A 22,788-nucleotide genomic window follows, 5' to 3' on the forward strand; every position below is an offset into this window, starting at 1 on the left:
TGTTTAGCTACTCTGACAAATTTTCTTATTGATTCTTGAGTTTTCCCAATTATCTGCAAAGCAAATAATTTGCTTTTTAATATTTATACTGATTACTTCATTTTCTATCTGTTACATTAGCTAGAACCTTTAAAACAACATTGAAGAAAAGTGACAATAGTGGATATCCCTGGCTTTTTCCTGATTTTAATGGAAATGACTTTGGTATTTAACTAATGTTAAATACTAAAAACTTGTATTTGCTATTAAGTTTCAGTAAATATTCTGAACTTATTTAACTGTTTTCCTCCTGTTCTCTTTAGCTAGAAGGTTGGAGTGGTGCTGAATTTTATCCATTGTCTTTTTGTCACATGTTGTTATCGCCATGCTGTTGCCCTTTTAGTTTGATAATGTAATGAATTGGGTTAAAGCATGTTCTTGCATTCTACAAATAATCTTACCTGTTCATTCCTTGCATTCTAGAAATGACCTTACCTGCTCCTAGTATATCATTTATTTTACACATTGATAGACTAGTTGTTAAAAACTTCTAAGTTTTCAAATCTGTAATCATAAATAAAGTTAGTTTCTACATATTTTAATATTCTCTTTATCAGGGGAAGGCACTCTCTTAGCATTACGTTCATTTCTTCTAAGTTGAGTTTTACATATTCTGAGCTTGTATTTCCTATGGAACATTCAATTGCTGATGCCAAGTGAGTTGCTAGGCCTAGTGGTGTGTAATGGAAGGTAGGAGCAGAATTAACCGCCACTGCAATATGACCAGGAATTACAACCACGAAGACCACTATCTACTAGAGAAAAGAAGTTATACCTCAATACCTCAATAACTCAGTCTGCCTTTACTTTTCTAAGCATCTGAAGAGGATGAGGCACCCAGAAAAAACTTGAACTATGTAGGATCATGGCATGCCAGATAGTAAGAAGCTTTTAAAAGGGTGATCGGCACAATTAAAAGAGAAAAGAAAGGGGCGCCTGGGTGGCTCAGTCGGTTAAAGCCTCTGCCTTCGGATCAGGTCATGATCCCGGAGTCCTGGGATCAAGCCCTGCATCAGGCTCTCTGCTCAGCAGGGAGCCTGCTTCCTCCTCTCTCTCTGCCTACTTGCGATCTCTATCAAATAAATAAATAAAATCTTTAAAAAAAGAGAGAGAGAGAAAAGAAAATATAAGATGATCCATGAGAAAATATCTACTTGGTTTTAGCAATAATTAGGTAGCAGAAATGGCAACTGCAGTAAAGGTTCAAGCCCAGTGGCAAGTGGATGACACAATGAGGCTAAGGAAGTTTAGATGAGGAGGCTAGATTACAGTTTTTAAAAAATTGGACATTAAAAGAATTGGAGAATACCAATTTTTTTTTCCAAGAATGGGAAAGTCTATAGTATATTCAGGTGTCAAGATTTTCTAGACGTTACTAAAGATACCAAAAAGGAGATACTTCATAAAAAAGAAGGCTGTTGTAAGGAATGGAGCCCAAGGCCATAGGATTGGTCTTAAAGGAACAGGGAGACTTCACCCACACAGATGAGATAAAATAATTATAAAATAAATGGAAAAGTAGATGAAATGTAAATAATGGCAAGAAACTGATTCATTTCAAGCCTAATGTCTTCAATTTTTTTTTTAAGATTTTATTTATTTATTTGCAGACAGAGATCACAAGTAGGCAGAGAGGCAGGCAGAGAGAGATAGAGGAGGAAGCAGGCTCCCTGATGAGCAGAGAGCCTGATGTGGGGCTTGATCCCAGGACCCTGGGATCATGACCAGAGCCAAAGGCAGAGGCTTTAACACACTGAGCCACCCAGGCGCCCCTAATGTCTTCAGTTTTGAAGGAGGCAGCAAAGACATCTGCTGAGAATGAGGAGACAAGACAATTGTCCGAAGAAAGGGCCTTAAGGGGAGCTGTAAAAGTTTAGCAGAGCTTTAGAAGGTCATGGGTACAGACAGTGGTCAAGGACAAATAAATGATTCCTCCCTAGAGGCCAGGTGACAGGGGAAACCAATTATTTGTGGGAGCATCAATCTGTATGCTATTTGTTTCCAGCAATGCCCAGCCATGCTATTGGAATAGGAAAAAAAAAAAAAAGTGCTTTCCCAATGCCAAGTTGCCAGATTAGAGCCTTGGTGAGCCCTGCACTAGAAGGACAGGCACAGTAGAAGAGGATGGAAAGGAGGCTCAGATGATCAACAGTGGGATTCAGTGCTGGGCTGGGAAGGACAGAAGTGTGACAGACTTGACCAAATCAGGAGAAAAAAGACATACTTGGAGAGCTGAACATCTGAAGTCAAACAGCAGTTGGATTGCAAGTGAGAAAAGACAAAATCCTGGAGTTTAGGATTCCCGAGATGTAATATTTTAAGGACAAGAGCCTGTTTGCAAACCTGGGAATGGAGGGCTGATGTTTGGTGGTAGAGATAAAGAAGTTCCATAAGTTAGGGCTAGGTTTCAGATGAATCAGCTATAAACTTTTAAAATCTCCCCTAAATTATGGCAAGAGAGAAATGACAGGAATGAAAGAAAGGGTAACAGATCATGTCACCAGATTGTATGCATTTTATTGGACAATGCATTTTTATTAATGAGTGGTGATGGCCGTGTGTATCCAAGATGATGCCAGCTTTTTCCTCTTGGCTTCCAGAAGCGCGAGATTTCAGAGTAAGGAGTCCTGTGCCCTACTGACAGCTGAAAGGAAAAGCACCCCTCTAAAGGAGAGGGAGGTTTCAGTTAAAGCAATAGATGAAACTCAGTTAATAAATGCTTTGATGGAAAAAACATCTTGCTAAACACTGTGGATATAGCAAAGATTATTGATGGAGACATGAGGTTTCCAGAGGACTCAGCAGAAAAATGTTGAATCAAGGTAATGGTAGGAATATCCAGCAAGCGAGGAAAAGAATGGAGATAAGAGGACTAGAATTAATGTTAGCAGGTGACAGGGCGGTGGTAGTGAATTTACCTTGCATCTGGTGATGAGTAACTACAGGGTTGAATTACAGGGCCAATTTAGAAGCAGATGGACTCAAATATCTTAACTTTAGCCCACTGAGGGTTCCGGAATGTATCTTGCTTAATATCAGGGAAATTATAATGGCCATGAGGTTCAAGAAGAGGCAAAAGAGCTCTTTGTTCAGGAGGGGTGGCCTCCCATCTCCCAGATCAGGGATTTTTCCACTGTTGCTCCTCCATTCCAGTTATTTAAAGTATTTCACTTTGGGGATGTCCAAAATCACCATCACATGAAATATGTAGCTCCAGATGTCATCGTAAAAGTATGGTAAGAGAATATAAAAGTCTGGAGAAGATATTAAAACGTCACGAAGTCCTAACAGTTGTTAGAAAGTAAATTTGGAGTTGAGCTTCCCAGAAGACAAAGAAAAGAGGGAAAATGTAAACAACACATGATTTAATCAGTTAGAACCCAGGAACTTTTCTTACTCCAAGATGGAGAGACACTTCAGCAGTGAGTCTGCAGGACATTGTGTGCTACAGTAAACAACATCCGCAAGAGCATCCCTAAGACACTGACAATTCTGCACCCGTTTATTAAAATGTTCTTCAACACAGGATAATGGCAAAACCCTGAGGTACAATCCTGTGAAAAATTCTGAGGTGTCAAGGTCAAGTGCAATAGCTCTCTGGAATGATCCAAAGGATATCTTTCAAAACTATCAGAAGAAATAGCTTAACATCCAGTTTTTTCAGGTAATCTACCATAAATACTATTTTCTTCAGACAAGAAATGAGAATTGAGAAAAGAAGCATTTGCAGTTGGAACCTCTAACAAGAACAGAGTATGGAGACACCATGCTATAAGAAAACCTACATATGGAATTTTAGAAATATAACTAAAGCTCACACGCAGGTGGAGAGCCGCTGCGTGACTGTGGCAAACACAGCCAAGGGTCAGGTCACAATGCTCCTCAGCAAGCATTTCTGGGTTTTCTTCAACACAGCTGAGTCACAGAGGCCCTGGACAATGTGTTTGGACAAATTTCACAATAACCATTACCTTCTATATTCAGAGAAAAAATCTGTTGTATAATATTCAGATTCAGGCCAACTGAATTCTAGAGGACATCTGCAAAGGCACCGTGTTTCGTCTTTGGTTATCCTTTCTTGGCAGGACCAAGGGTTGCCCAAAGCCCAGTCCGGGGTGTAGCACAAAGACTGTACCATTGGGATAAGGAATGCAAGATGACATCTGTGACTCTCCAGAGTGGGGGACAATGTTTTTCTATTTCTCTGATACCCAAGTTAAGCTCCTTGAAGCTCAGATTATTTATTGCATTACTTGTGTAACCTTTCTCCCAAAGGAACATGTAATCCGCACACAGTTGGCATCAAATACTACTGGATGGCAGATTTGTTTTTAAAATGGTAAAATTAGATAATACATCTCATTTAAATTCATGGAATTTTCTCCCCTAATAATAGAGCCATGTGATAGCTTAAAAACACATGCTCTATCATCATTCAGTAGCAGTTTATTCATTAGAACATTCCGCGCTCTTCTGAAATTCAGCATATTTCATCACATCTCCTATTTGGTTATTTTCCTTCTCAAAAGGCCTTGTTACAAATCCAATGCATTTAGCTACCAAACTATGCCCATAAGGGTACTTGGACAATAGCTTACATTTTAAATTGTAGTAATTGTGGGTGCTGCTGACCTGTCAATCTCAAATATATTTATAAACTGCACACACAAAAATGAAATGAACAAAGTGATTCAGATTAACCAGCTCTGAGTACACATTTTAAGAAAATCACTGGGTGTGCCTGGGATCCAATGCTAACAATTTGTTACGCATCACAGTGTTACAGCTTTCTAAATGGTAAGTAACTGTTTAAAAATTCCGAAGCATTCTTAAAATGTTTCACTTAAATATTTCTGCAATAAAATCTTATTGAACTGTTGCTTTCATTAATTTTCTACAGACTAGAGAGCAAGGAATTCAAGTTCGATTTTTTTTTCTTTTAACTTTGCCTACAACTAGCAAATAAACTGTGCCTCTTTTTTAAATAAACCCCTGGCCTTGAGTTTTGGCCCCTTAATAGTAGCCTACATGGTTGACTACCCTTGGTGTTAAATTTTCTTAAATTGTATTTCTGTCAGTGTATCATTTTTTTAAGCAATGGACCCTATAATAGCAAGCACTGGTCTGTCAGGAGTGCATTTTAACAGCACGACACAAGTATTTTTCACTACAGGAGACAAACAATGATATGTATTACATGCAGTAAACACTGCCTTTGGTACATAGGGTTCTCTCAGCATTTATCTGTCTAAAATCTCACTGTGTTCCTGAATAGGGGGCTTGCGGGGGAGGGGGTGAAACCCTGCCTCATATTAATGTTGCCAGTGGCTACGGTATAGCATTAGGAAGAGTCCACTGCGTTGCCACATTTCTCATGAAAGAAAACCTTGATATAATATTAGAACAGAACAAGGCATATTAGCTCACGCTTGCAGAGTCCCTTCCTTTCAACAACTACCACATCTTTCTTTTACAGCTCTTTCCCCAGGTATCCATACTTGCCCCCTCGTAGCCACGAGTATGAGTATCACTCCCAAACAACTTTCAATCAAGCTTAAAAAGCTTTTAAGAAAGAACAGTGCTCTCCAAATTGGGCGTGCATAAATCCCAGGGATGCTTAAGCAATGATCAGCGTTTCTATTTCTATTTATTGTATATCTTATCCTTTAAAAGAGTTTTTCTAATTGAAAAATTGTGCAATGGAGTATTTATGATTTGTAAATATACATTTTAAAGTGAAGGTGCATACTTAAACTTCTTTAGGGATAAAGGTACATAATCAAAATGCTTAGAGAGCACTGTGAAAAAGAACCTCAGTAAGAAGGAACTAGCATTCGGCTGTCCTTGCCACCTGAGAAAAAAGATACAAACATCAAGACTGTGCAGGAAAACTAAAGCAAGCTGAAATTTTATATAAAATTCTTCCCTAGGGGATAGTCAATGTAATGCTTCACAAGGCCGTAGAACTTTCTCATGCTAAAACATGGAGAGCATGGGCAAGTTAGATATTTCAGAAATCTACATTCTCAGGGACGAAGAAAACCGCACATTCCATAACTCCCCCAAAGATTCCAATTCATCCTCATTTATGTAAAATAGATTATAATCCTAATTTAACAAATTCTAATAATCTCCACTGTGAAATATTTTTTTCCCATATGGCTTCAGGTACACATGGCATTTCGGCATTTCTTCCTCCCTCTTCTTTGTAATTGAAAAGTTGGTAAAAGATCTTAGAACAGTGGTAGCTTTTCATATTGTTGATTACTAATCATTCTTAAACAACATAGCTTAATCCATTTCCTTAATCTTCTCCTAATGTTTAATTTTCTAACTATTTTATCTTCAGAACTCAGTGCTATTTTTTCTTCGTAAGAACAGAAACTCATATTGGAGGGTCCATCAGTGTGTTCACATCTTTCCCTGTTGGTGTTCCCTTGATACTCCCTGACAATTCTATGAATGGGTATATTGCTCCTATTTACAGATGAGTAAACTGAGGCTTGGAGAGGTTAAGTAACTCGTCTAGGAATATACAGCCGGGATATAGTAGAATAGGGCAGATTTCAAATCTGGACTCAGCACCATAATGCTATTTGACACATCAAAAATTGAAGGATTAGATCTAACTTCATCTAGTTTGGGAGATGCTAGACTTTTATCCTTTTATAGGTGTGACTTTTATCCTTTTATAAAGTGACATAGAAAGTAAGAACCAGCAGATGAATGCATCAGAATAGCAACAGATAACTAATTTGCCATTAATGATAGTTGGTAGGGGAAGGGCAACACCCAATGTGGTAGAACAATAAGAAATACACAGCAAAATGATTTAAAATACACTGGCTGTGTTAAAAGGAATGCAGGATAAGCTCGTGACTATAAAAACTGAGTTGTGGTTAAAAATGAAAGGCTTCGTTTACTACCCAGCAGATAAATCCTCAAAGGAAAATAATAAATTTTTTTTTCAACTTAAAATCTTCTGAAAACATATAACTTTTTCCTCAGGTCACTGCAGAAATCTACCACTGATCAAGAACACAAGTCATTTAACACCTTTAGCCAAAAAAAGTAAGTGATCTCTATTGCAAAGATAATTGCTAGTTTAATAACTATTATTAACAACATTATTTAAATACCAAGCGAATTGCCAGGTCAAGATCGAGCAACTCTTTCTTAAAATCAAACTCAAACTGACGCGCTCTGGTAGGTGAGAATCACAAAATGATTAGGAATACAGGTCATCAACTCAACCAGGACAAGATGGCAGGAACTACAGATGTCCCATCTACCAAAAAAAATAGGAAGGTTGCTCAAAATTGTAACAAAAAGAAGCGCTCTGGAGGTACGAGATGACAGTAGAAATTAAGACTTATAAAGCCATCTGGCTACCACCTTCTTCTTGCTTTCTGAGAAGTCGGTTTTGGATTTCTTTGTGATGAAGTGTATATGGCCTAGCCACTGTTCTGAAAGCTCACCCATTCACGCCTTGCCTCTTTGCAAGATTTCAAGGCACATTAGTCCATCTTCTCAGTCAATACTCATGATGCAACCTGGTCCATTTTATAAACATAAATACAGGCTCAAGTACTTTGATTTGTATTTAAAATTTAAAGTTTTTTTTTCATTTTTAAAAGTAAAGACAGTTTGTACATAAAAATCCCACTCTCACAAATAGAAATGCATATTCATCTTTTAGTTTTGAAGATGAATCCTTAGGACTTCTTGATGTGAAACTAAAATTAGTGAACTGGGGTTAGGTTAGGAATGGGAAATAGGAGTATAAACAGAACACTTATGTAACATTTGTGCTATCTCATCAAGAATACGATTAAATAAGTTTTAAGTAATGATAGGACTTTGATGCATTTTCTCTCCATGCTGGATTTGGAAACATTTATGATAATTAAATATATTATTTTAAATATTTTATACTAGAAAATAATTTAATAAGGCTTGGCTTGACTTTAAAATAATGAAAGTAATCACCTGTCAGCCTTGAAAAATCCACCTCTTTGCAATTTTTATTACCCAAGTTTTCAAAAAATATCAAATACATGCATATGTCCTGTAATTAGGACAGAGCTTAACAACACCTTTGGCCATGGTGTTGCACTCCCACATGTTGTGTTGGCAGCCTTAGCTCATCAGTATGGACATTCCTTTGTATTTCACCTTGAAGTACTACCATGTATACATTGTCCTGATGAGTTCTGTAATCCCAAACGGAACTCAGTCTGGAACAGCCTATCTGAAGGTGCTTCACAGCAATTCTCAAACAGAAGTATTATCACTTCCTTCTGGAATATTTAGAAAAGAATAGGGGCATCTTGGTCGTTAACAGCAATAGGGAATACCATAGGACCACCTAATGGTTGTTTCTAATCCTGTCTCTTCTGCTTTTATACATTCCAACCATACTAACATTGTTGTATGTTCCTCAAACACAACAGAAAAGCTTCCATGGCAAGGACTTCGTAGGGGCTGTTCCCTGTGCCTGCAATGTCCTTCATCTACAACCCTATGGCTGACTCCTTCACCTTCTCAGTTCTTTATGCAAGTCACCACCTCAACAAGAACAATGTTGAATGAGAAAATGGGGACAGATGATGCTAAGCGTTTTACAAGGGGTGTCAATTGTACCTCTGTTGATTGTACTGATACCTGTGATAAAAGAAGAAAACAGTGAAAATTGCATGAAAGTTAACAGAGCTAAGTCTATCTTACCCTGCATCCAGAATATAACCAGGAAGCTCAAAGCTCAGCTTCTGTAATAGGACTACTGGCTTACAAAAGGATTTTTACAGAGTCCAATTTTTACATATTATTTATAACCCCTCTTCCTCCAGAATTCTTCTAATCTCTTGACTATACCTCTTCTCATTCTCTATATTGCTTCCTTGGGACATAACTAGGCTAAACATCTTTACATATTTTACTTAGTTATTGAACAACAAAAAGTGACTACGTCAATTGTAGAAAATTTGAAAAATTATTTGCTCTTAAGTTCTTCCCAAATTTCGCCTACTGTCTTTACATAGTAAAATATTAATAAATTTATGTTTATATATTATATAAAATCAATTAGAAGTATAATATTCCACATTCATTATTTATAGGAATGAGGTATTGGCACTCCAATATTTGTTAAGTAACTAAATGGTTTCATTTTCTAAATGTTAGAGGGACAGCAAAGCATGTAATCACAAACACAAACTACTCAGCAAGGACGTGCTGTGGAAAGAAGGGATTCTTGTAGCTCAGAAATTTCCCCCAATTTTTGCTAATAAATAGCTACAGAAAATACCAGTTTATGAGTTTTAAGGCAATTGAGTAACTTATAATTTCTTTGTATCTCCCAAAGCACAAATGATCTCTCAGTGGAAATTCACATGCAATACTTACAGGCTTTAAAATTATGTTCACAGTATAGTTGAACTTCTCACCTAGAGCATGCAAATAAACCTGCCTACTGAAACTAAGACTCCTATTTAGTGTTATGACTGCTTTTTCCATTCACCCCTGTTACACCTTCTCTCATTCATCTAAGCAAAGAAACAGGTACTAATCACTCATCTCACCCAGTCTAATCTGCAGCAAATGGTCAGAATATATTTTTATTGAGTAGTTGATAAATACAAAATAAGCATCATGTTTGCTGCCGTAAGTATTCTGAAACCTAACAGCCCTGAACCTGCTATTTTGGGGGAAATGCGAGCCATCTATTAAGGGACATCACTTAAGAGATTTTGAAATGTTATAAAAACAAGCGAACAAAATAATTTCAAAAACAGTAGGCACCTCTGTTAGAATTTTATTCTAAAAACATAGTATTGTTCTGAAAGTTTTAGAACATGAGCATAAACTAGCAAGTCCAAAATGTTCTTTTTCCTCTTGAAGTTGCCTGTTGGGATCCTACATCCTAAATGAGATGGGAATTTATTTTTTCTCAGTGGTATTTCGATTACTGTACAGTGTTCGCATTAGCACATTTTATGAAGTTTCCTTCCCCTTTACTAGTCCTTGTCATATTTGATATTTATGTTTACTAAAGCGGATTTTCTGTTTTTATTAGTAGAATGGGTTTAATGCAGTCGATGCTTTACTGCATTACTAATAACAATTTTATTTAAATATGGCTTTGTTGTACTCCTCTGCAAATAATCTTTAAACTCCTAAGAGTCTTTTATTTTCCCTGTAGCCCAGTTGGAGAGTTTTTAATATTAAATTGAATCATAACAACACATGCTGATTAGAGTCTAACTTAATACACACAGCTTAATGTTAATTTTCCAACTTCAAATCAGAGATCTGACTATTCCAAGATGATTATTTATCTCAAGTGTGATTTTGTTTTAAACTAGTGAAGTCCACAGCTAGAGATTTTTGCATCCTCAAAGACTGGCACTCTGAAGGAAAAAAAGAATCTGCAAAAGATTTAGAATCTTTACATAACTCAAAACTATCATTGAGGCAAAGAAAGTCTATCCAGAAGTTATGGTAATAGAAGGAGAAGGCAAAAAGGCACAGGTGACTGATGTGGCTAGTTTGTGAATATAGTAAATATTTTTGATGAATATAATAAAAAGGTATGCTTAGGTCCTAATTCCTTTAGAGGAAATTCATCAAGTAATATCAATAATAAGGGGCAAAACCTTCAACAAACTTTAAAGTAAGAAATAAAAATCTAAATGCACATTCCTTGCTTCACAATGTAAACTTCCACTTCAAAATAAATTTCATATAAATAGCTTGAAAAGGGAAATACATGTTAATCATTAAAACAAGTATGATATAATGGTAGAAACAGATACAGGACAGACAGTATCCTACTCCATCAGAGCTGAGAAAATCAGAATTTGGTGATAAAAATCGCAAGGGAATATTCTTGGGCATGCCATAGTATTCTAAAACTTGTCCTTCCTCTTAGGATGATGAACACCCTTTAAGAATAAGTCTGTGCTATAGTCACAATACTAAGAAATTAGCCGACATCAAGAATCTAATTTTACAAGTTTCAAAGCCTGTTGAATGACGGTGATCTAGTGAAAGTGAATTATGACAAAAGTTAATGTTCATTCTAAGGTCACAGAGTCCAATATGTATATGTGAAGCTTGCATAGACCTACCTACACCTCTTTACTGCTTAACAAGGGGAAATTCAATGAATCTGTAGGAGTAATCACTTGTATAGGCCAACAAAAAATTAAAATGAAAGAAAAATGCCTTTTTGAGGAAACATGGCTAATGCAAACGCCATTTAAAAAATACCGGGTCAATTGGATAGAAAGAATACTGCTGCTGTTTTTATTTTTACTTTCCTTGTTTTCAAGATCTTCTCCTGCATTAAAGGATACTGCTGCTGTTTTTATTTTTACTTTCCTTGTTTTCAAGATCTTCTGCATTAACAACTCTTATATTGATTGAAGGGAGAGATGTTAGTTAATTTATTTTGGAAGACAGGATGAGGTTGCAGTATATACTTTTGAGTAGTAGAAGACATTCTCATAGAAACAGGAAAATATTTTCAAACCAGATGCAAAAAATAAGATTTCAATGCCTCACAGGGTAATGAAGGAAAATATAATGGTTGCTAAAGGTTGGTGCAATTCCTCTTTTAGGTTATATAATTTTTATGTGAGGCAAAAACCTGAACTACCTAATACATTTCTACAATGCATATATTCATCAAAACCATTTACAAAATTACCACTTTCAGCATATTTTTAAAATGAGTTTCCTTAATAAATTATGTTTATGCAATCAAAACACAACATTAAAATTTATTATTAGTCACTTAATGGAAGTTAATGGTGAGTTTATAAATGAAGTGCTGGCTTACTTTGATATACTCTAAGAGCAACCAAAAATAGAGATTCTTTCCCAGAGTTCTATGTATTTATAAAGTGCCAAATAAGCAATTTTAGCAATTCTCAAATGTAGTTCTTCCAGATGCATTTAATCCTAAATATACTTGTAGAAACAGAATATTTTTCTGCTAAGTCAGGTATGTCTAACTTATCCATCTTATGTGTAAAAACTATCCTGACTGAAGTATTCCATGCTTTATAAAGAGATTTAAAAAAAAAAAACAGTAAGAATATAGAAATAGCGTGAAGTATTTTCATATTTTCAATTTCATATTTTCAATATACCTCTTGACGAAGGTATTTTCAGTGAAAATATCTCATCTATAAAACAAGTCAAAACAAAACTCACAAAACTAAAATAATTCGTTATGTTAAATACTCATTTGCTGAAAATGGATGCATTACAGAATAAGGATAGAGAGATATTGTAGATAAATTTATAAATGAGACATTCTATATGCAGATGAAATATTTTGAACATAGATTGTTGCAGAGGAGTTGTCACTTATAAAGTCCACTGATTTTTCCTAAAATGAAAGGCACTTCCTCAAAGTATTGTACAAAACAAAATGATCACTCCTGATTTGTACTGGTCTTTGAATAGTAGACAGTTTAAAAGGTTTGAAATAGAATTTTGTAATGCTTTCCTATGATAAAACAAAAAAGTAGACTTAAAATCACAACTCCTTATAAAGCTATAAATAAGGTAACATCATTTACAAGGAATATAACTATTTTTTAACAGGCCGTGGAGTCTAATAGACTCATGCGCTAAAATATTTCATAATACTAAGATTAGGTTATACATTTAAATATAATAAAAATTGCAATTATAATGAAGTATTAAGAAAACTCAAAGTTTATAGAAAAAAGTTCATTTGGGAGGAGTTTAATTCAGTATAAAAGCTTAAATTTTCAGAATTTACAATAATAAAAAGTGATTTTTCAGATAATAATAATGCAGTGATTGCTGGGGAAGTTATTTTCAACTGCCTAATTTAAAAAGAGGACAGTGAAGGGAGAAAAAGAATAAACACTTCATCCAACACAAAAAAAGTAACTATGCATTGAGTTGTCAGATAAAATAATATAAACAACACATCCGTGCTTATTTTTAAGGTTGTAATTATGTACTAATATAAATTTAACCTTATATAAAAATTGAGAGGCACCAGATTTGATTAGTGTGAAATAGAGTTATATAGCCAGATTAATACTCTATGTAGCATTTAATTTTAATTTTCTATTTGAAAGTTATTATATTATTATATTAAAGCATGTAAAATTTGTAGTCAGCATAACAGTTTCAAATCCTTTTTCTTAATTGACAACGATGGTGGCACAGGAAGCATTGTTCTCTCCTGGCAGTTTCATTTTAAACAAATCATTCTTAGATATAAAAATAGCAAATTACATTAAGTTTTATATAAGGCATTTTCAGCTTTTCCTATAGGAAGAGCTATATAAGCAGCTTCCATGCCACACATCACAGCAAATGGCTTTGAATACATTCTCTGCGAAGACCCCATTCAGAGATACAAGCTCCAGGCTATAGTGACTTGATGCTTAAAATATGCAAGAAGTTTTAGGTTTAACAAAACAACAAGCAAGAATTGCCCAAATTCTTGAGTGGTAAATTCTGATATTCTTTACTGCCTCCAAGTTGAAAAGTCAAGTAGTTTGTTATTTCTCCTGGTTCTGACTTCTTAACACTTGCCCTGACATTTTAATTCTAAAACTCCGATTACACATTAACTACGTTTTTCATATTTTCCAAAATGAAACAAGGATGATAGCAGTGACTAGAGTCCTGTAAACATCATTACTAAATCCGCTGTATTTACACAATAATTATTAATCTACTTTGGGCATTCTATTAGTTGTAAGCTCTAGTTCAAGGTGTAAATAAAGATTCTTCCCTGTCTAATTTGTCATAAGTTCAACTTTAAATATAAAAAAGTTACAAATGTTCTGGATACATTTTTTAACATACACATTTCTAGGTCTTGGCGTATAAATATTGATGGGCTAATTGGCTTCATAGTTTAAGGCAGAAAGTATGTTGACAGAGGAAGTTTTAAAAGTCAATCCTTCTCAAGAGAAGTGAGTTGGGGGAAATTGGAAGGGGAGACAAACCATGAAAGACTGTGCTCTGAAAAACAGACTGAGGGTTTTTGGGGGAGTGGGGGGTAGGGTGAGGCTGGTGGTGGGTATTATGGAGGGCACAGGGCACGCATTGCATGGAACACTGGGTGTGGTGCATAAACAATGAATTTTGGAACACTGAAAAAAATAAAATTAAATTAAAAAAAAGTCAATCCTCCTGTTCCTTTATCTAATGAATTTCTGAAGGCAGTGAACAATCCTACAAACTGGTAAATTCTCTCTCATCAGATATGTGCATAGTAGATTCTACAGAAAAATAAAAGATATTATAACAGACCCGTTATGGAAAATGAATTGTTAAGATCTGGAATTCAGTACATAAATGGTAAAATCATCTTTCTTTTTCTTAAATATAGCTATTGGTGCCATAAAGAAGGAAAAAAAAATTGAGAGAAATCATCTTTACCATAATAATCATTTCTATAACTCTAAGAAAATATCTTATGATTTAAATTCTTGTATTCATTATTCAAAGAACTTGAGAAAACATGTCATCACTAGCACTACTCAAAGTAATACAAAATGTGGTAACTTCAGGACTCATTGTTCAGCACTAGAAGCATTTTTTGTCCTCTTTTTTGAAAGCAGAAGTTAATTAGGAAGTTAAATACAATTGGCAAAAATATTTCACTCTTCTCTAGATTTGAAAAAGTTTTCTGGCCCAAGATAATACCTATAGTCACTACTTTACCAGTAGAGGTGAAACTAGTTTTTTCTTTATCATTTTCCATATTCTTATTTGCTGATGCCTACTGATTTAGACAGAGAAATACAAACCTGTAAGTTATTTATGGCTTGTTTGGTACCTTAAAGAAATTACATACTTTTCAAACACCAAAAACAAAACAAAACCACTTCTGAGTAGGATTTAAGTGGTTAAGCATCAACTGTGCAAAATACAAAAAGGAAATGTGAACTAAAGGAAATGAAAAAAAATTATTTTTAAAAGTTCAAAAGACAGCCACGGAATATTACTTGCTCACCAATTACAATACAATACAGATTGTGTAATTAATAAACAATTAGATAGTAACTATTTTACGTACACCTTTATTTTTCTCAATTTCATCTATTACCTAAAATTATGTCTTTTACACAGCAGGCACCCAATAAACATTTTTGAATGACTATACCATTCAAAGAAATTAATTTATAAATAAAGTTTGCCTAATTGTATTTGTCTGACATACAGAATTAGACTATTAATTTTCCAGTAAGAGACACGCTGCTGAATGTCGACACAATTTCACTGAGATACACACGTCTTACCTAAAACTACATACCACATCTGCAGCCTGATCTACAACACTTAACAAAGTGTTTTATACACATTCCAATCCCCCATTGCACCTCTACAATTTTTAAGTATTGATGAATTACTCCCTGCCAAAGAAGTCACATTATATACAACAAACCTTCAGTTTAAATAAGGAATAAGCTTGCTGTTACCAACTTAGTTTGAAATGTTAACAATCCTTAGGTTGTTAACATAACAACTGGCCATTAATGTGGTAATGACCAATTTAAGAGGAAATTATACTCTGAGAAATGAATGTATTGGCAGTCAGGACCAGGGTTTTGATTTGAAACGGTTTGTTTTTTTTTTTTTAAACAAGTTAACAAACATTAGAAGCTTGAGCCTAAGGGAAATTAACTAAGTTATGTCACGAAAAAACATCTTTCCCTTAGATTTCTCTTAGCATTTCTGATATGGAGACTATTTTGATCAATTGTTTTCAACAAAACACTTACTTGGACTATCAAATGGCAATTTAACATCATATTTTTATTACTATAAAGAATAACAACATAAAACAAGTACCATATTTCTTTCTGTGCTTACTACTATATTCACAATTGCAAGAAACAGTTTAACTCACGATACAGGTAGTTCACTGGCAAAGTATAAATTTTTAAAATCCGGCTATGTCAACATGCTTCCCTTAAATCTTACTTAATTTTAATCTTTACTGCTTATTAGAACACCTTAATCTGCCCAGACTATATAAACTCCTTGTTTTGGAATCGCTGTTACATAAATCCACTTGACACACTGCAGTTGTAAACAAATGTAAAAGTTAAAAAAAAAAAAAAAAAAAAAAAGAGTCAAAAAGCCATGACTATTGGTTAGTATAGATAAAGCAAAACTAGGAAGCACTGTTAAATCACTGAAAGCAAATGCAAACGCTTTATGTGGAAATGAGGCTCTAATTCACAGTGAGAAGAGGAAAAAATTTTTTATTTCAAAGAAAAAGTTCAAAGGCTGAAGTTCTAAGAGAATTCACGGAATAAGTTAATTCTGATTAGTTGTGCCGCCACAACAAGGGAAATCCTGGCTATAGAGTCACTTCCCATCGTTGGCACCTGCATGTATTTTGTGCCCTTGGAACACAGAGGACCAGTAACAAGTGGTCATATATTAGCCAGGAGGCTGTCAGAGGAGGCAGTCGTCGGAGGGGGAAAGAGAAGAATCTGATAAACAGTACTGGATTCACCCTTTTAAACTACCTCTAAGCAAATGATAGGTATTTTTAGTTAAAGACTAAATCAAACCAAGAAATCACGGAATCATATACAGGAAAGCACCAGGTACCCTAGAAAACACTTCTCCAAATAACCAAGATGGTTAAGGAGCTACGGCTGATTGATAAATTTTGTGTCATAAAGGAAAAAAAATTCAAAATAAATCGCTTAATGTCAGGCTAGAAAAATGATTAATTGTATCAAATATGAAAACCCAAATGATGCCATATATCATTTCTCTAATTTGATAGGTCCTACTTTATTAATATATGTAATTTGCAGCTGATTCAAGACACAAAGTTCCCTGAAAAGCAAAATAACTTTTCCTAAACAGAAGGTCATGTATTGAGTGGGAAACAAGTCTAGTGGACTTCATGATTTTTTAAACAAGAGCATAGGAATTGTCCTCAAACTGCCCAGATGTTTACAGTTTGGAGAGTGGCTATCATCTCCTCATAATGATGGAGATCTTTACTGTGTTAATTTCCCTAACACTACTTACTGGCAAGTCCGAGGCTGTTAATGCTCAGTGATATCTTTGCAATGACCACCTGGAATGCCATGGAGGGTGGGGGGATGTATTCACACTTGGGGAAAGTTCTCAAAAACTGTATAATAAACGTGCTAATAAATGGCAGCTACTTTCAACTGCCTTTCCTTGGCAAATCAGAAAGATCAGAAGACAGCTGAATAATTCTTGGGTCAAGCTAAGCCTACCTTGTCGGTGGGGGCGTAATACAACACTTAACATGCTGATTTCTACCAAATACATCCTTGCCATGAGCTGGTGGTTTCCTCCTGGGTAGCGGAATCACCTATTTCTAAATGGGAGCCTCTGGGCAGGCCAAATGGAAACACTTAAGATAGGAGGCTTTCTTGGCCTTTCCTTAAGCAAGAATTTGCATATGAGGCACCTGGCAACATTCTGAAGGCTGACAGGTGAACATCTTTCAGGAATGTAAGCTGGTAGTAAGGAAATGAAACAAACAAACAAAAAAAACCAAAAACCAAAACACTTACAAAAGTATTTTTAAAAGGAATCCAGTCATCACTGGTGTGCAAGGATAATTCCTACCTCAGGTAGTCTCTGCGACAAAGGATAAGATTAGCTTTAGTGTACAGGGTGGAGCCCACCTCTCCCAAGCGACAGTCACAGCAGGCACACTTCAAGCAGTCTTCATGCCAGTATTTGTCCAGGGCCTTTAGAAGATACCGGTCCTTGATCTTTCGGTTGCAGCCAGCACAACCTTTCGGCTTGGTGTCTGGCTGGACTGAGAGCATTTGTATACCTAAAGGAAGAGACAAAAGCAAAAAAAAAAAAAAAAAAAAAAAAAAGCTGGGATTACAAGAAAGAAGCCGTAGATGTCGAAGGACCTTACACAAGTTGCATGTTTCATCCTGTGTTTCTGGAGGAGCGGTAGACTTTCTTCGGGAGGGGCATACCAAAATCACACAGAATTTCGGAAACAAAAGGCTCCAACATTGTGAAGTCCTTGTCAAACCGTTTAGAAGGTCACACATACAAAGTGCTGAAAATAACATACTCATGTTGTATAGAGTGAGTTAGCACAGGATACACCAAGTTAAGCAACACTAGATAATTTGGTGGTGTCCCTCATTCTCCACATAGGGGGTTCTTTTGGGAAGAAAACGTGAGTGAATGGCTAACAATCTTAAAGCTATTTAACAAACTAGTCCGTGCACAGTCTATAAGAGTCAAGAACGAGTTTTTCTTTATTGCTTAGATATTCGCTTGCTGTGTGCTTGCTGGTGGAAGAGAGGGCACCTTCTGGGATTACACTAACCTGACTTTAGCAGTGGGGATGTTTATAGCTAAACACACAGCAAAGTCATCCAAAAAGCTCACCAGTACTATGTTGCTTGTTGGCATCCAAATACTTCCTTCTGTGCTCTTGATATTTCAAAATCATTCCTTATGTTAAAATTTCAAAAATGAATTTATACTCACAAAAACATCAATCAGTGCCTCTGTTAATGGCAGCTTCCGTCACTGTATACTATAGGCTTTGATATAAAACTAAGTACAAGATTAATTTATTACCATAAACACGCACTTATTTATTTTATAAGAGAAAGAAAAAACAACAGAAGGTAAAATCTAAATATATATAAATTACATAAACATACATACATAAATATATTATATGCATATATCTCTAGAGCACTAGACATAGGGTGTTTATGTAATTTAGACATCTATCTCTGTCATAAATAAGGAGTCTAGCTGGGTTCTGTAGGTTTTACAACTTGGCTGAAATTTGTTCAATGAAAGGCTATTCTCCTTTGAGTTTCTTCTTCTTTCCCAGGTGTCAAACACCCAGCTTAAAAAAAAAAAAAAAAAAAAAAAAGCCGGACCAACTATTCAGAACTTCATATTTATCAAATAACTCATTCTAAGCACTATAAAATACTGCAGACATCACGGATTGCTAACTCCCTCATTTTACAAATTGTGATGCAGGGGCCTAAGAGAGTTTAAGGACTTGCTCAAAACAGAACAACAGTCAAGTACTAGATCTGGTGGTCTTCTTACAGTCCAGAGGTCCTGTTCCTATAGGATGCTTCCTCTCCTAGGCAGAAAGTTTGAAACTACACAAAACACCAAATGTGGATGCACTTAAAACAGTTTCAAGAAAAGAAATGCCAAGCTAAGATCTTAGAGTCTTCCCCTACTCCAAAGGAGCTAACCCTCCTTTAGTTTCCTCTGATGCCCTCTGATGAAGGTTTCATGTCCATAACCTTCACGATCTTTTTTTTTTTTCTTTTCTAAATCACACTGATAAGAGACACCCAGGCACTGTACCCTCAGAGCCGAATAACTTTTCTTGCTACAAATAATACATGGGTTGCACAGAATACCGTTATGATGCTGAACTTCCAATAGAAAAGAACTTCTCTGGCAGAGGAATGGAAGAGAGGATGGCAGGGAAGAACGCAGGGTGGCTGTTCTTCCTGCATGACACGCACAGCCGTGGTAGTCAGAGCTGCAGACGAGCAGCTGGATTTGTACGGAAGAGCAGGTGGTGTTCCTCTAGCCTGCTTTCTATTCCTTTTCTTTGAAGGAGCTGAGGGTCTAGTGTAGATTAATCATAACCCTTGATAGCTCTGCTAAATCTCACTCTCCAGAACTTCTAACAAATGAAGTTTCTTTGATCAGAACTAGTTACCGTCTTCCAGCAAGGTTCCACAAGGAATAAATCCCATTAATTACAGTACAGAACATATCCAAGTGCCTCTTAACCATCTACCTGGAGGGAGGGGGCAATTTGGATTTACGAAATAACATTCTGTATTTCGCTGGTGAAGACATCAAGAGATATGAGTGGCTATTCTAATTAGCCAATTTCTAAGGCTATTATTTTTTCCCATCACAAAGCCGACAAATTTTAAAATCCTTTACAGTTGTAGCTCAGCTCTATTTCCCTCAGTTGAGTTACTACCATCAAGTGTAGAAGGTCAACTATCTTTATTCAAAACACTTTGCAACCAAGACAGGGAATACCAACATTTGGCACAAGTAACACTACCCTGCTTGTCTTCACAAAATGTTTTTGTTGTGTTGACATTTTCATTTACCACTCAGAGGCCAATTAATATTGGAAACTCTTACTTTTTGTTTGGCCTTGGGCTTGAAGGAGTTTGGTATTTTGCATGCCATCCTGGTGCCTTCTTTTAGAGAACATCATCACACTGCTCTTGGAGAGGAAATCTTTTCAGTAGGATGCAAGTTAACAGTTGTAGAAAAAAGAACTATTTAGTGGTCGCTGCATTGCCATGTACCTAGAAGGCACAAAGCATCAGCAGCAGCACCCCTCCTCCCCCCCAACTGCCACCGTCCAGAGGAGCAGGACTGGGTAGAGTTATGCATTTGGAGCCGAGAAACATTTCACAAGTTGCTCATAGCATATCAGGACTCATAACTAGTTTTAGATTGGCATGTAAATTGTTCTGAGGGAAATTCTTATTGCCTCTGAGACCCTGCCATTCTGAGTTATTTGACAGTTTAAGGGAAATCATAATTAAAAAAAAGACATAAATAATAGCCTGTGCAGTGTGGTGTGCAGAAATAAGTAGAACCATTTCATTTAAACTCTGGTGAGCTTTTAATTGCCTGGATTGCATTGTGAGGCGGCCTAACGGTTGATTGCCTCCATTATGTTCCCTTGTTCTGTGCCATTCATCCGCACAGTCTCAGCTTCAGTAGCTAACACAACAAAGTAACCACAACTCCACAACACACAGGGGCTTAAAAAAAATAATCATAATCAAAGATTTGCAGCACTTAGACACAGTCTTTTATATTTTTGGACTAACTACACATAGTGAATGGAAAACATTTTGTCCCTGTCGGAAGATTCACAGAGAACAATTTGGGAGAAGGAACAGGAAGAGGGAATACATAAAGGGGGTTGGCAGAGATGAGGTGCCTTAGAAAGATGCTAAAATGGGAATGCAGGTTCTGCAGCTGGGAGCAGTGACACAGATTAAAAGAATTTGGCCAACGTGGCCATTCGATTGCCAAGAGGTACCAAACAAAAGATTTTCTCTCCTCCTGCCCATCTTCATCCTCTCCCCAACCCCCAGACCTGACTGGAGAACTGGATTGGGCCTAAAAGCTTGTTTCTCTCTGTTCACTGGCCCAGAGCATCCCTACAAGCTGCAGCCCCCTAAGGGACAACAATGCAAATAGATGTCCCCAGATCTCAGGCACTGGAGCTGCTTAACTCTGTTCTGCCCCTTCAACTCCCAACCCCCTCCCCATCCTTCCACTACCCCCTCCCCTTTTTGAGCAATGGAGCTGGGAACCAATTTGATTCCCTTTTTCTCCAATGCAGCTGCAAGGCTCAGAGATACTGACATTTTTCCACTCTTATCAGTTTAATTACAGTTACCATGGCAGCAAAGTGCTAGTGCTTGGCAAAGGCCAACAAGAGATTTGCAAGACTGAGTTCAATTTTGATGCAGCTCACATGCAAAAAAAAATAATAATAATAAAAATAATAATAATAAAAAAATAAGAAACATACATACACTCTAACAAAGAATCCCTTTTGTGGTTGTGTCTTTGCAGCGACACAGGGCTGATTTGTAAAGAATGTAGCAGTATTTGTTGCACCTAGCAAGATTAATTGGTTTAAGCAGCAGTCTTTCAAAGCAGTTACAACAATAATATTTCGGATCTTTTAAAAAGACACAAAAGCAGAAGAGCAGGAAAGCTTGTGAGCAGCCAAGAGTGCTGAGCGCCCGGCAAAGTGCATCTATGATAGATTGTAACCTTACCAAAACTTTTCTCCTTTTTCTGCATGAGTTGACTTAGGCGTGCCTGAGTTGCAGCAGCTTCGCATTGAGCACCAAGCCCAAGGTAGAAGTGGAAGGGGGTCTCCTGGATTTAGCTCAAGTGTGGACCTGGTGCGCAGCCTACACCGCCGAGGACCGACTATTGTGAAGCCACTTTGGGAGCGGGTCGGAGTGGCGGCAGGGGGTGGGGGAAGGGACAAGGGACGAGGGCGGCCAGAGGAGACAGAGCGCGCACACAGAGCCCCTCGCAGTGTGGCAGTGTGCAAAATGATGGCGAATGACAAAGCCACATGCTTCCCTAACTCTGCCCGTAATCCTAAAATCCCAGCGGCCCCTTTTAGCTTCGTGGTAACAAATGGATTTGATTAAACTGTCACATGCAGCGTTAGCATAGCATATCATGTTCAATATGAAAAAGATCATAAATCTGACTTGTATTTCATAACAGCAATCTGGGTAGCCCCCGTAAAAATGTGCTGCATCAGTCTGAATCTCAGCCTCGTAGGACATAGGCACCTTCTTCCACGCAACCTTTCTCTTGTGGCCCCTTCTCCCCACCCCTCCCCTTCCCGACCCCCGACCCCCTACGAAAATAGTCACTTTTCCAGCTCGCAGGAACAACATTTTCTTATTATGGAAAAGTGGGGAGAGGCAGAGTGTCCACATGAACCCAAAGATTGCAATTCCAACTCTTGGGGGAGGGGGGCTGTGAATTCCAGCAAGTACAAGGAGTGGGTCCGGAACCCACCTAAGCGCTGAATCCCCTTCCAACGGGCCAGGCCAGAGTGAACCTCTCCTAATTCCAAACTCTGCCTGCCCCTCTCTTTCCCAGGAGTCAGGGGTGTGGAAATGCTGCGGCTCATCCTGAACT

General features: G+C 36.8%; 1 protein-coding gene across 1 annotated transcript in view; it reads right to left on the bottom strand.

Annotated features, from left to right (window-relative positions):
• The window catches only part of LMO3 (LIM domain only 3), a 54,280-nt gene that overhangs the window by 31,442 nt on the left and 50 nt on the right, over positions 1 to 22,788 (bottom strand). Inside the window, 3 exon segments of the mRNA XM_044228178.1 lie at positions 17,674 to 17,887; positions 22,666 to 22,741; positions 22,743 to 22,788. The exon segment at positions 22,743 to 22,788 is cut by the window's right edge and continues 50 nt beyond it. Coding sequence (XP_044084113.1) covers positions 17,674 to 17,887; positions 22,666 to 22,741; positions 22,743 to 22,788 — 336 coding nt within the window.

Source organism: Neovison vison, chromosome 12, assembly GCF_020171115.1.
Source record: "Neovison vison isolate M4711 chromosome 12, ASM_NN_V1, whole genome shotgun sequence".
NCBI lineage: Eukaryota > Metazoa > Chordata > Mammalia > Carnivora > Mustelidae > Neogale > Neogale vison.